This window comes from Nerophis lumbriciformis, linkage group LG13 (genome assembly GCF_033978685.3).
Source record: "Nerophis lumbriciformis linkage group LG13, RoL_Nlum_v2.1, whole genome shotgun sequence".
In the NCBI taxonomy this organism is placed as follows: domain Eukaryota; kingdom Metazoa; phylum Chordata; class Actinopteri; order Syngnathiformes; family Syngnathidae; genus Nerophis; species Nerophis lumbriciformis.
This window is the reverse complement of record NC_084560.2, coordinates 35,211,760-35,225,802: the sequence shown is the minus strand read 5'-3', so window position 1 is coordinate 35,225,802 and position 14,043 is coordinate 35,211,760. Positions and strand designations below refer to the sequence as shown.

At 40.9% G+C, this 14,043-nt stretch overlaps 1 protein-coding gene across 2 annotated transcripts; it reads right to left on the bottom strand.

Annotated features, from left to right (window-relative positions):
* Positions 1–255: 255 nt before the first annotated feature.
* Positions 256–13,578, bottom strand: LOC133613389 (uncharacterized). Of its 2 annotated transcripts, none has more exons than XM_061970899.2 (6): positions 13,187–13,578; positions 8,181–8,870; positions 7,897–8,097; positions 3,255–3,471; positions 3,018–3,180; positions 256–2,280 (listed from the first exon to the last, which is right to left on the bottom strand). In XM_061970899.2, the coding sequence occupies exons 2-6, from the start codon at positions 8,860–8,862 to the stop codon at positions 1,915–1,917; spliced, it is 1,629 nt and encodes a 542-aa protein (XP_061826883.2). In that variant the 5' UTR covers positions 8,863–8,870; positions 13,187–13,578; the 3' UTR covers positions 256–1,914. The 2 variants fall into 2 exon arrangements, with proteins under 2 accessions (XP_061826883.2, XP_061826887.2); XM_061970903.2 differs by having other exon boundaries at positions 256–1,853.
* Positions 13,579–14,043: the final 465 nt, after the last annotated feature.

Sequence of the window (14,043 nt, the reverse complement as noted above, 5' to 3'; positions counted from 1 at the left end):
GTATACGTTGTCATCATTACACAAAAACATGAATGTGTCATTTGTATCTGCGTTGTAAATTCATAAACTAAAGCACCGTTTCGCTCTGAGAGGAGCGTTTGGCGTGCCTGTTCAGTGTTTACAAAGACGCGCTCCTCTTTAACGCTAACGTTAATTAGTTGTGCAAATACCTTTTACAACATTAACAATTACGTATACTATGTACAAACGAACAATTAACTTTCACTTTAATCATACTATCATTGTTGTGTTATTAAGCAAAATAAGCAAAAGTTTTACTTTTGTTGAAATGTTTACACTGTTGTTACAGAATATTTCGTTTTGCACTTTTTTGTATTGGATGTTTATCTTTATTTTTGCACATTTTAGCAAATAAGCAATACTTTTACTTTTGTTGAAATGTTTACACTGTTGTTACAGAATATTTCCGTTTTGCACTTTTTTTAATTGGATTTTTATCTTTATTTTTGCACATTTTAAAGCAAAATAAGCAATACCTGTACTTTTGAAATGCTTATACTATTGCAGAATATTAAGATTTGCACTGGATGTTTACTTTTATATTTGCACATTAAAAGCAAATAAGCTACTTTTAATTTTGTTAAATGTTTACATTGTTACAGAATATTTTGTCATGTTGTTGTCAATGTTGACTGAGTGGCCATACTTTTTTTTTTGTAAATAAAAGCCATGCCTTTTGAAAAAACTGGCCTACATTTATTTTTTCATCTTCATTTTAAATAAAAAAAATAATCGGTAAAAGGAAAAATAATCTATAGATTAATCGAAAAAATAATCTATAGATTAACCGATTAATCGAAAAAATAATCTATAGATTAATCGATAGAAAAATAATCGTTAGCTGCAGCCTTATGCGGTTTGTTACTTATGTATGTTATGTTGCAGCTATTTAAAATAGTTTTGTCAATTTGTTCTGGCCTGAAACAAATTGGCCCTTTGAAACGTATCTTTGTCTTTGTGTGTTGTATGTAGACCACATTGCTTAGCAGAGTGCAGTGATGCAAATGCATGTCAAGTTGATCAACAGATTATATTATTCTCCAGTGCAATAACAGTACTGAAATGAAGGCTAAAAGGGCATTAACGGGAGCCTTAAAAAAAACTATTAAAAAAAAAAGTAACTAAATAGTTACTTTTCACAGTAACGCATTACTTTTTGGTGTAAGTAACTGAGTTACTTTTGAAATAAAGTAACTAGTAACTGTAACTAGTTACTGGTTTTCAGTAAGTAACCCAACACTGGCCACACCCCAATCAGGCTTTCTTTTTAATACCAAACAAATTAATCCCGCAAAACAACTATCTCCCCCCTCCCGCCGTCCATGTAACCCGCCAATACAATGCCACCACACTCAACCCCACAGTCCAAAGTGCAGATCAACACCCAAAGTTTATACAGAAAATATATTACCCAAAGTCACATATGTGACATGCATGTACGGGCAAGCGATAAAATATTGGAAGCCACAGCCTACTTACGGTACCACGCATCCAACTCAAGTCCTCCTGGTAATTGTCTCTTTTAGTCCCATTTCTCCACAGGCCAATGATAAAAACACAAAAAAGGTAAAAAATGTGGATATGCTCCAAGTAGTGGCTCCGCAGCAAAACGATCTGGCTAGCAGGTGGTCCAGGTGGTGTCTGACGTCAGTTTCCGCTTCTGCCTCATGCGACAGCACCCGATGCCTTTTATAGTCCCACATTCCATAAATCTCCGTTCTAAGCTGACACCTTGTCGTGGTAGAGGAGTTTGCGTGTCCCAATGTTCCTAGGAGCTATGTTGTCCGGGGACTTCTATGAACCCTGGTAGGGTCTTCCAAGACAAACAGGTCCTAGGTGAGGGATCAGACAAAGAGCAGCTCGAATACCTTTATGGAAATGAGAAAACAAGGACTAAGATTTCCGGGGCCCCCCTCTGGAGCCAGGCCCGGAGGTGGGGCATGATGGCGAGCGCCTGGGCACTTGGCGGTCTGATCCTCGGTTACAGAAGCTAATTTTTGGGACGTGGAAAGTTACCTCGCTGGGGGGGGAAGGAGCCTGAGCTACTACGCGAAGTGGAGAAGTTCCGGCTGGATCTCTTCGACGCACAGCAAGGGCTCTGGAACCAGTTCTCTCGATAGGGGCTGGACTCTTCCACTCTGGCATTGCAAGCAGTGAGAGACGACGGGCTAGGGTGTCAATTCTTGTTGGCCACCCCCGGCTCAAAGCCTGCACGTTGGAGTTCAACCCAGTCGACGGGAGGGTCCCTTTAGAGAAGCCCTGCAGTAAACCATTAGTGACTCAGCAGGAGTCCATTCAAAGAGGACTTCCAAAAAGGAAAAGTTAATTATTAGTTATTACACACTGAACTACTGAACGTTTTTTCTCCCGAATGTTTTTATGTGTGATTACATTATCCCGTTTTTGGAGAATATTTTACCACAAACTGAACACCTAAAGTTGTTTTTTTTCCTGTGTGTGTTCTCAAATGTGTCAGCATCGTTGCCCTTTGAGAACACCTTTCGCTGCAGATTGAGCAACCGAAAGGTTTTTCTCCTGCGTGTGTTCTCATGTATCTTTCCATATTACATCCCTGTAAGAATATTTTACCGCAAACTGAACAACTGGAAAGCTTTTCTCCTGTGCGTGTGCTTTCCTTTCGAGAAAACCCATTGCCATTGTTTGAGCAAATGAAAGGTTTCTCTCCGGTGTGTGTTTTCATGTGTGATTGGATACTACATTTTTGAGAGAGACTTTTACCGCAAACTGAACAACAATAAGGTTTTTCTCCTGTATGTGTTCTCATGTGTCTTTGCACATTAGTGTCCGGGAGAATCTTTTACTACAAACTGAACAACTGAAAGGTCACATATACAATTTTCCCCAGACAGTGTCAAAGCACTGGACAATGTGCATTTGGGTCATCAGTCTCCCTCCCTCACACAGAAGCAATCACTCAGAGGGTTTCTCTGAGGTGAAGGGATGATGACCACGGTGATCCTGTCGGCCGACATCACCTGCAGATGGTTGGCGACGTCCTGCATGGAGGGGATGGAGCAGGGGTTCCGCTTCAGGCATTTCTTCCGGACCCTGGAGCAATCCATCATCAGCTCCAGTCGCTCCAGGTGCCGCAGGTGGTTGAGGCTTAGCAGGTCCAACCCACGACCCTGCATGGGGAACCTGGAAGGCGAGAGAGCGGCGCTCAGAATTCAAGTAAAAACTCAGATCCCCGCCAAGGCGGGGTGGGGTCTCACCTTATGCGCAGCGTCTTGAGTTGAGGGAACAACTTGGCGATGCAACAACACAGGCTGCCCTCCTGGCTCTCGTTTTTATTGTTGATGTCCAGGTGCTCCAGAGACGGGACTTTGGCAGCGATGGAGTCCAAGTCCTTGAGAATGACGTTCACACGCAGCGTCAGGCTGGTCACGCTGGCGGGGATGTTGGTCCAGTACTTGGCCAGGAAGTTGATGCCTGTCTCGGGAACCGCAAAACATTGTGAGAACGTCCGACACGGAGGGCTCAAATCTGGTTACTGGTGATACCACAAATGTGGGTGTTGCTTTGATACCAAGTAATTACATTGGCAGTGTCGGTCATACCAAATCTGATACTTCTAATTTTCAAGATCATTGAATGAGTACATATTTGTCACAATTATATACAGACAAACAACGTAGAATGGCTGTGTAACAAAATCCATTAATTATTTACATTATTTCCTTATTCATTTGTATTACATACGCTCAAAAAAATGTATTTAAATCCAAATCGCGTTTTTTTAAACAATTTAACTTTTTTTTTTAAAGAATACATTTTGTAGATTAAAAACAATAATCAACTTTGTTATAAATGCTATTACTACTGATACTGTTGCTTATACAAAAGTGTGGTTTTCCTTTTTTTTTTTGTACTGTTAGTAGTTTTTTAGTAATGTTTTTTCCGGACTTTGGAGCACCCCGCAACCACTACATTTCCGAATACATTTTTTCCCCATATATTAGCTGCACCGGACTATACACGGCAGATATATACGTTGTGAAATGAGTTATTTACACATAAATATTTGTACATTTTCATTGACATACCTTAATTGTTTTTAAACAGTGTCTGTAAAACGGCAGTAAAACGGCTGATCAAACAAAACAGAAGTCATCGTCGTGGACCCACTAGCTGAGGAAGCTTGCTCTCTAATCAGCTAAACAGACTCAATAACTCCACGGTCACGTTTTGGTGAATTTACTGAGGAAATTGTGAAACTGAAACAATACAAACAGAATGCCATTGCAGGTTAATAATTCCAACAGACACTTGTGAACGTGTCAGCGCATTAGCTAATGCTAATGATGCTAGCTTGATTACATTACAATAGCATGTTCGACAGTAAGTTTGAATAGATTTAGTTATATCTTAAAACTTACAAACGCTGCATGGAGTGATGAATGAAAAAAACATTCGAGTAGAAACACACCAGACGACGGAACGGCATTTGTGCTTCCGGTTCAAGACACTAAACAGATAGAAATACTTTACACGTTCAACCAGCAGCTCCTCTCAAAGATGGCGCCAAAGCACAAACAATGACACGTCTCTTTAGTGTCTCTGTTGGCGTTTTATGAAAACCATTTATTGAATACAAAATAACATCGTCGTAAGCGAAGACCACCCCATGAATAAGACGCACTGTTTTATAAGCCGCAGGGTAGCGTAGGAAAAAAGTAGCGTCTTATAGTCTGGAAAATACAGTATTGTATTTGTATTTCTTCTTCTCAGCATATTGTAAAGATGGGATTGGGTTGGCGTTGGGGTTGCTCAATTTTCTTTTGATAGATTGATTAACAGTCTATATTTTTTGTAGATAACATTTAAAAAACACATTTTTAAAAATATGTTTTTATGCCAACATTGCGCTTATAAGTTGTACGGCAGCAGCCAAAAGGAGCTTTTGTGACCTGTGATCTGTAACTTGATTTGAAAAGGTTTTAATTACAAAATTATGTATATTGAGAATTGGGTTGAATCGAGACATCATCCCAAAAGTCAGATTTGCAGAACACGACTGAAATGTGTCATCATGATATGACGACAGTAGTAAAAATGTACATCATATTTGTATTGCTTGCAATCTGTCACGTGACTTCTTCTCGGAAGTGATAAAAAGTGGTGGTCAACCAAGTTAAGATGGCTGGGCACAAACTCTGTGAGTACACAAGGGACCTAGGGTGCTAAAAGCGGGCACAAATAGACTAAATGTTTTTTTTTTTTTACCTAAGAGCCATAGTAGCATTAAACAGGCCCTGAGTGAGCACAATGTGTCCGTCATGACCTCATGTGTCACGTCTTTTATTTGTTGGACTATAATGTGCAATAATGTTGGACTGTGCAATATATCCTAAATGGCCTCTTGATATGTGCAATAATACTGGACTGTGAAATAGAATAATGTGCAATAACCTGACTATAATGTGCAATAATGTTGGACTGTGAAATATATCCCAAAGGGCCTCTTGGTAAGTGCAATAATAGAGTTTTATGGTCATTATTACAGTGAACAGGTTCAAAGAACAACAAAGTTGGAGCAGATCCCCTAAGGTGCATACATAATAGTATAGTAATATAAATAGTAAAAAATAATATTGAAAAAAATATATATATTGAAAAAAAAAAATATATATATATATATATATTTTATATATATTATTTTTTTATATATATTCTATTTTACTATTTATTTGTCAGTGTATCTTTTATTACACACTGAACAACTGAACGTTTTTTCTCCTGAATGTTTTCATGTGTGATTACATTATCCCTTTTTTGGAGAATATTTTACCACAAACTGAACACATAAAGTTTTTTTTTCCTGTGTGTGTTCTCAAATGTGTCAGCATCGTTGCCCTTTGAGAACACCTTTTGCTGCAGTTTGAGCAACCGAAGGGTTTTTCTCCTGTGTGTGTTCTCATGTATCTTTCCATATTACATCCCTGTAAGAATATTTTACCGCAAACTGAACAACTGGAAAGCTTTTCTCCTGTGTGTGTGCTTTCCTTTCGAGAAAACCCATTGCCACTGTTTGAGCAAATGAAAGGTTTCTCTCCGGTGTGTGTTTTCATGTGTAATTGGATACTACATTTTTGAGAGACTTTTACCGCAAACTGAACAACAATAAGGTTTTCATGTGTCTTTGCACATTAGTGTCCGGGAGAATCTTTTACTACAAACTGAACAACTGAAAGGTCACATATACAATTTTCCCCAGACAGTGTCAAAGCACTGGACAATGTGCATTTGGATTATCAGTCTCCCTCCCTCACACAGCAGCAATCACTCAGAGGGTTTCTCTGACGTGAAGGGATCAAACAAAACAGAAGTCATCGTCATGGACCCACGAGCTGAGAAAAAGAATATATAAAAAAATATATATATTAAAAAAAAAAAAAAGAGAAAAAGAATACATTAAAAAATATATATATTAAAAAAAAAATATATATATATATATATATGTATATATACATTTTTTAATATATATATATTTTTTTTCATATATTCTTTTTTACTATTTATATTACTATACTATTATGTATGCACCTTAGGGCAGTGTTTTTCAACCTTTTTTGAGCCAAGGCGCATTTTTTTCATTGAAAAAATCCAGAGGCACACCACCAGCAGAAATCATTAAAAAACAAAACTCAGTTGACAGTCAAAAATTGTTGTCACAATTGTTGGATATGACTTTAAACCATAACCAAGCATGCATCAATATAGCTCTTGTCTCAAAGTAGGTGTACTGTCACCACCTGTCACATCACGCCATGACTTATTTGGTTTTTTTTGGTGTTTTCCTGTGTGTAGTGTTTTAGTTCTTGTCTTGCGCTCCTATTTTGGTGGCTTTTTCTCTTTTTTTGGTATTTTCCTGTAGCAGTTTCATGTCTTCTTTTGAGCGATATTTCCCGCATCTACTTTGTTTTAGCAATCAAGAATATTTCAGTTGTTTTTATCCTTCTTTGTCGGGACATTGTTGATTGTCATGTCGTGTTCGGATGTACATTGTGGACGCCGTCTTTGCTCCACAGTAAGTCTTTGCTGTCCTCCAGCATTCTGTTTACTTTGTAGCCAGTTCAGCTTTAGTTTCGTTCCGCATAGCCTTCCCTAAACTTCAATGCCTTTTCTTAGGGGCACTCACCTTTTGTTTATTTTTGGTTTAAGCATTAGACACCTTTTTACCTGCACCCTGCCTCCCGCTGTTTCCGACATCTACAAAGCAATTAGCTATCGGCTGCCATCTACTGATATGGAAGAGTATTACACGGTTACTCTGCCGAGCTCTACACAGCACAGACACTCAACAACAACACATCATTTGCAAACTATAATTACTGGTTTGCAAAAAATATTTCTAACCAAAATAGGTGAAATTAGATAATCTCCCACGGCACACCAGACTGTATCTCACGGCACACTAGTGTGCCGCGGCACACTAAACACTGCCTTAGGGGATCTGCTCCAACTTTGTTGTTCTTTGAACCTGTTCACTGTAATAATGACCATAAAACTCTATTCTATATCTTCCTGCAAAAAGCAGATCGGGACATGATATCACTTCAATACCAAGATGCATAAAATACACACAGAATTCTGTATAACACTTATTATTTTTCACATCAACTCCGCTTCACAACACACCTCAAAGGCGCCTTCTTTGCAGAAATGATTTGTGTAGCTATATTCAGCGAGTAAAAGTGAAAGAGAGGTGTATCCTTCATCATGCACTTATTACATAATCAAGTAAGAGTGGTCACCGAAGAGCGGAGATCCGCCACCACAAGCCTAAGGGAGTGTACATTACCAGCATGTGTTTTGGTAGCATCTTCATCAAGGTACCTCCTGGCAACAACTCACCGTAGATGCTGAAAGACTCCAGGTGCTTGATGGGACTCAGCCAGGAGTTCAGGCGACAATTCACGCCATCTGGAAAGGACCTGTAGCGCACCGTCAGCGATCTGAGCGAGGTCAGGCTCCAAAAGGCCACCTCGGGCAGGATGGTATTGTGGTAGACCTCCAGCTCCAAGGTGGTCAGAGCTGGGCCGTCGTACTGGGATCCTGAGGAAGGCAACGCAATAAAAAGCTTCTCTCGGCCTGGTTCATGGAATCAGTGTTGGTGGTGGCATGAGGGTGGGGTTTACCTGGATGCCGAGGGTCCGGGAGGCTCAGGCAGTCGTCGGGCACAGGTTCCTGCGGCCGCCCCCTCATTCCCCATGAGAGGTGTTTGAGCTGCTTCAGCTGCACCATCATGTGGGTCAAGTCTTGGCGGGGCACGGGACTCACCTCTTCCAGGTGGTGGAAGAGCAGGTACTGCAGGTTACTCAGGTGCGACACGGCTTTAAAGAAGGCGCTGATGCACGTCAGGCTGACGTTGCATATGCTCAGGTGTGTCAGACGACCTGTCAGCCGGGCGATCAGGCTGGGGCCCAGCATGGGCTTCGACAAGGCGGTGTTCCGTACGCCCACGTCCTTGAGATCTGAGAACAGCATGAGGTAGTCCAGGTCCAGTTTCATCCTCTTGTGCAACCCTACGTACTTGAACACGATGGCGGCGAGCGTTGGGAGGAACTTGGCGAGCATCCACCAATCCTTATGCTTAAATTTCCACACAACCACCCGGGTCACCTTGCGGTGGCGCAGGGTGTCCCAGAAGCCAGGGGTGTAGCGGGTGAGATCCTTCAGCACCACAATGTGCCTCCTCCACAGGCAAGGGTGGTCGATGAGCTTCCTGAGGGCCTTGCAGCAGCATCGGACGGCGTGCTTTTCCTTCGTGCTCAGGTAACTGAACACGGACACGCAGAGCTCCGGCGGCAGATCCAACATCTGTTCCCCTGTCAATCACAAGTCAGTCAGTTACAGGAATGAGGCTCCCTCATGGAAGCTAAACGTCTAACGCGGTGGACAGCAACCCGGGGCTCTTTCGCGCAGCCCGAGTGGCTCCCTGGAGCATTTTTAAAAAAGGATTGAAAATGGGAAAAAGACGAGGGGAAAATAACATTTTTGTTTTAGTATGTGTTTTGTTTGTTGTTTGTTGGGGTGGTATAGCTCGGTTGGTAGAGCGGCCGTGCCAGCAACTTGAGGGTTCCAGGTTCGATTCCCGCTTTCGCCATGCTAGTCACTGCCGTTGTATCCTTGGGCAAGACACTTTACCCACCTGCTCCCACTGCCACCCACACTGGTTTTAATGTAACTTAGATATTGGGTTTCACTATGTAAAGCGCTTTGAGTCACTAGAGAAAAGCGCTATATAAATATAATTCACTTCACTTCACTGTTTGAGGACAAACTTGACACAAACCTTCCCACTTGTCATATTGAGAAGACAGTGAAAGTGGAGGCACGTAAAAGAAACAACATGGCACATCCTGAAGAGACGGTCATAAAGCGGCTTGAAGATGATCTGTAAAACATCATCTACGCAACATTTTGACCAAAAAGCACCATTACATGTTATGTAGAACTCAAGGAAGTGTTTTACATGCAGAAAAAAACATCTCAATAAGTCCCCTTTAAAGGGGAACATTATCACAATTTCAGAAGGGTTAAAACCATTAAAAATCAGTTCCCAGTGGCTTATTATATTTTTTGAAGTGTTTTTCAAAATTTTACCCATCACGCAATATCCCTAAAAAAAAGCTTCAAAGTGCCTGATTTTAACCATCGTTATATACACCCGTCCATTTTCCTGTGACGTCACATAGTGAAGCCAACACAAACAAACATGGCGGAAAGAACAGCAAGCTATAGCGACATTAGCTCGGATTCAGACTCGGATTTCAGCGGCTTAAGCGATTCAACAGATTACGCATGTATTGAAACGGATGGTTGTAGTGTGGAGGCAGGTAGCGAAAACGAAATTGAAGAAGAAACTGAAGCTATTGAGCCATATCGGTTTGAACCGTATGCAAGCGAAACCGACGAAAACGACACGACAGCCAGCGACACGGGAGAAAGCGAGGACGAATTCGGCGATCGCCTTCTAACCAACGATTGGTATGTGTTTGTTTGGCATTAAAGGAAACTAACAACTATGAACTAGGTTTACAGCATATGAAATACATTTGGCAACAACATGCACTTTGAGAGTGCAGACAGTCCAATTTTCATCAATTAATATATTCTGTAGACATACCCTCATGTCAGCAGGCCAGGGAAGCTAGGGTCGATATTCTTCTCTTGATCATCTTCGGGACGGTGTGAGCCAAGGCATCCAGGGGGTTTAGCTCGCTCGTCTGCGGGAACAAACTGCCGCCATTGCTTGCCGTGCTACGGAGGTCCTTTGTCCCTGAATTGCTCACACACTCCGGCAGATTCAATGGGGGTCTGGCGGCAGATTTCTTTGACTTTATCGTTGGAAATGCATCTGCTTTGAGTGTCGCAGGATATCCACACATTCTTGCCATCTCTGTCGTAGCATAGCTTTCGTCGGTAAAGTGTGCGGAACAAACGTCCAATTTCTTGCCACTTTGGCATCTTTGGGCCACTGGTGCAACTTGAATCCGTCCCTGTTCGTGTTGTTACACCCTCCGACAACACACCGACAAGGCATGATGTCTCCAAGGTACGGAAAACAGTCAAAAAAACGGAAAATAACAGAGCTGATTTGACTCGGTGTTTGAGAAAATGGCGGATTGCTTCCCGATGTGACGCCACGTTGTGACGTCATCGCTCCGAGAGCGAATATTAGAAAGGCGTTTAATTCGCCAAAATTCACCCATTTAGAGTTCGGAAATCGGTTAAAAAAATATATGGTCTTTTTTCTGCAACATCAAGGTATATATTGACGCTTACATAGGTCTGGTGATAATGTTCCCCTTTAAAGAAGATTAAAGATTGTATTAGGGTTGGGCGATATGGCCTTTTATTAATATCTCGATATTTAGCCTTAGCCTTGAATGAACACTTGATGCATTTAATCACAGCAGTATGATGATTCTATGTGTCTACATTAAAACATTCTTCTTCATACTGCATTAATATATGCTCATTGTAAACTTGCATGCAGAGAGGGAAATCACAACTAAGTCAATTTACCAAAACTGTATTTATTAAACAGTTATTAAGCAGTGGCACAAACATTCATGTCATTTCAAAACAGAAAGTGCAAGATTGTCAGAGACATTTTAAAACAAGCTATGAGTGCACTTTTGTGCATGATGTCACTAAGATGACATATCAAAACAACACTAAATTAAAGTGCACTTTTTGTACAGAACGCCACTACAATAGTTTAAAACATATAAAGTGCACTTTTGTGCATGATGTCACACAAGATATTTCAATAACTGTCAAATAAAAATGAGCTGCATAATAGGAAATACAATTGTGTATGTCCTTCGCTATGTGGTAGGTTCCTGCGTACGTTATCTCCTGTTTTTTTAATACGGTGTTGATGTGGAAATGGAAGACGCCAGGCTCTATTGGGTCATTTTGTTGGGTGGCACCGGCCGGAGATGTTGACATGCGGAGTTTGAAGCACTCTTCACTCTCTAGCTGGTGACTTTTCAAATGATGCTACAAATTGGTAGTGCTGATACTTTTTGTAGTATACTTGACAAATTACGGTTGTCTGTTCAACATCTTCCCGCTTGAAGACAAACCACCACCAGACGATGGACCCCGTGCTGTTTTTCTTGGGAATTCATTCTTCTTCCTTCATTTGTTACCAGATTCTCACCTTCTCTCTTTCGTATTACCACTCGCACCACCTGCCACAGCTAACGTTACCCATTCCGCTACCTCTCTGCTCGGCGAGGGCATATGATGTTGCACGCGCGACAATATGTGACGTATGTAAGAAGGTGCGCTTGTTTTATGTCTCTGTGAGAAGGAGAGACAAGAAAGAGTGAGAAAAGCCTGTAGTGTAATGCCCGCAGCTAAAAAGCAACTGCGTGAGAACGTATACTCGAATATCACGATATAGTCATTTTCTACATCGCACAGAGACAAACCCGCGATATATAGAGTATATTTGATATATCGCCCAGCCCTAAATTATTTTTAAGATTTTTAAAATGTATTTATTATTTTTTAATGTGAATAATCATGCAACTTTAAAAATAACAATTTAAGTTACTTCTGTTAAGTATTTGTTTCAATAAAACATCTTGACACATATTTGGCTTTGTCGAAACTCACTTTCCGGTAAAGATATTATGGTGTGCGCACATTATATCATAGATCAATATTTAGCCAAAATGTATCAGGATACTAGTTTCGGTGCTTTTTGCCCAGCCCTAATGAGTGGACAAACTTTTTTTATTTAAAGGTGCTGTGTGTACAACATGCAACATAATCTCATGTTTTAAAAAATGATTCAACAACAGAACATGAAGTTATTTACTTACGAGTAAGTTTCATTTCGTTCAGGGGCAAAAAATATTGTCCTCCATGTAAGTGTGCTCCGATTTTTTTAAATACAAAGTACACGATTGTACATATATGTCTATATTGACTTTAAATATAAAGTACACAATTGTACTAGTTATCACTATATTTTAAACATAACATACACATGATTGTAGATGTAATATATCACTATATTGATTTGAAATATAACGTACACATGTATAAAAAAAACAACACCATTGAAGTTGGCACGTTGTGTAAATGGTAACAGGGTTTGTACATGTAATATCTAACTATATGGATTTTAAATATAACTTACACATAACTGTACATGTAATATCCAACTATATTGATTTTAAATATAAAGTACACAAGATTGTACATGTATTATATCGCTATATTGCCATCACGTCAGCTTTTGTGGGCAAAATGTGAATGACAGCTGGGGAATGTTTTCTCTTTGTAGACATAGATTGTTTTTTAACTACACTCATGTGAACGGGGATTGTTTAAACAGCAATGAAACACTTTTGAAACAATTCACGTTGGCTCCCTGGAGAGGCTGAAAAAGGCGCTGGGGAGATTCAAGGCCCAAAGCGTGGAGCTCCAGCCAAGCCAGTCTACTTACAAGTCCATCCATTTCCTACCGCTTGTCCCTACTTTGAAGTGTGTGTGCAAATCAAAACAATTCCATAGCCAACCATTTTACTTTCACTTCTTGACAAAGCTCGTCCACTCAGTAAAGTAGTTCCAAGTGTTCTTTGACGTTAATGATGACATATAAAGTTAGTAAACAAACCTGTTCTGTGTCACACAACTTGAGGCTTCTTGAAAATAGCGTCCAGTAGTTGACGTCGTCGCTCGTTCCCCTCTTTTGTTCGAGAAAGTCATTCCTCGTACTCTGCTATCGATCTTTCGCACATTTCCACGCAATCGCAACACTTTACACTCACACGTGATCTCTGCTGAGCAACTTCCGCCTCTCTTTGTTAGCAGCTAGCAAGCTAAGCTAAGCTAGTCCGAGAAGTTTCTAAGTTCACGGAGACGAGTCGAGTGTATCTTGACACGAGTAATTAATAAAGAGTAGTTTGTCACACGACGGACGAAACAGCACACACGAGGAAATGAAAGATTAACTTAGACTTGAAGAGCCCACTGTGGCGTTATGTCCGTCTCAGTGTCCAAACATGTTCCTCTTCTTTTAGTTTTCTGGCGGGTGGCAGCTGTAACTTAGAAGGCGCATACCGCCACCTACTGTACCGGAGTATAGTCTGCCCCCTATATATTATAATGATAGCATTATAATATATAAAATATAGCGAGTCGGGTTGGGGCTGGCTTTGTTTGGCAGGGGGCAGACTCACGTGGCCGCACACACACACACACCGTATATAATAAACACAATAGGTGCGGTGAAATTGTTCTCTGCATTGGACCCATGACCCCCTGGGAGGTGAGGGGAGCCGTGAGCAGCAGCGGTGGCCGCGCCCGGGAATCATTTTGGTGATTTAACCCCCAATTCCAACCCTTGATGCTGAGTGCCAAGCAGGGAGGTAATGGGTCCCATTTTTAGTCTTTGGTATGACTTGGCCGGGGTTTAAACTCACAACCTACCGATCTCAGGGCGGACACTCTAACCACTAGGCTACTGAGTAG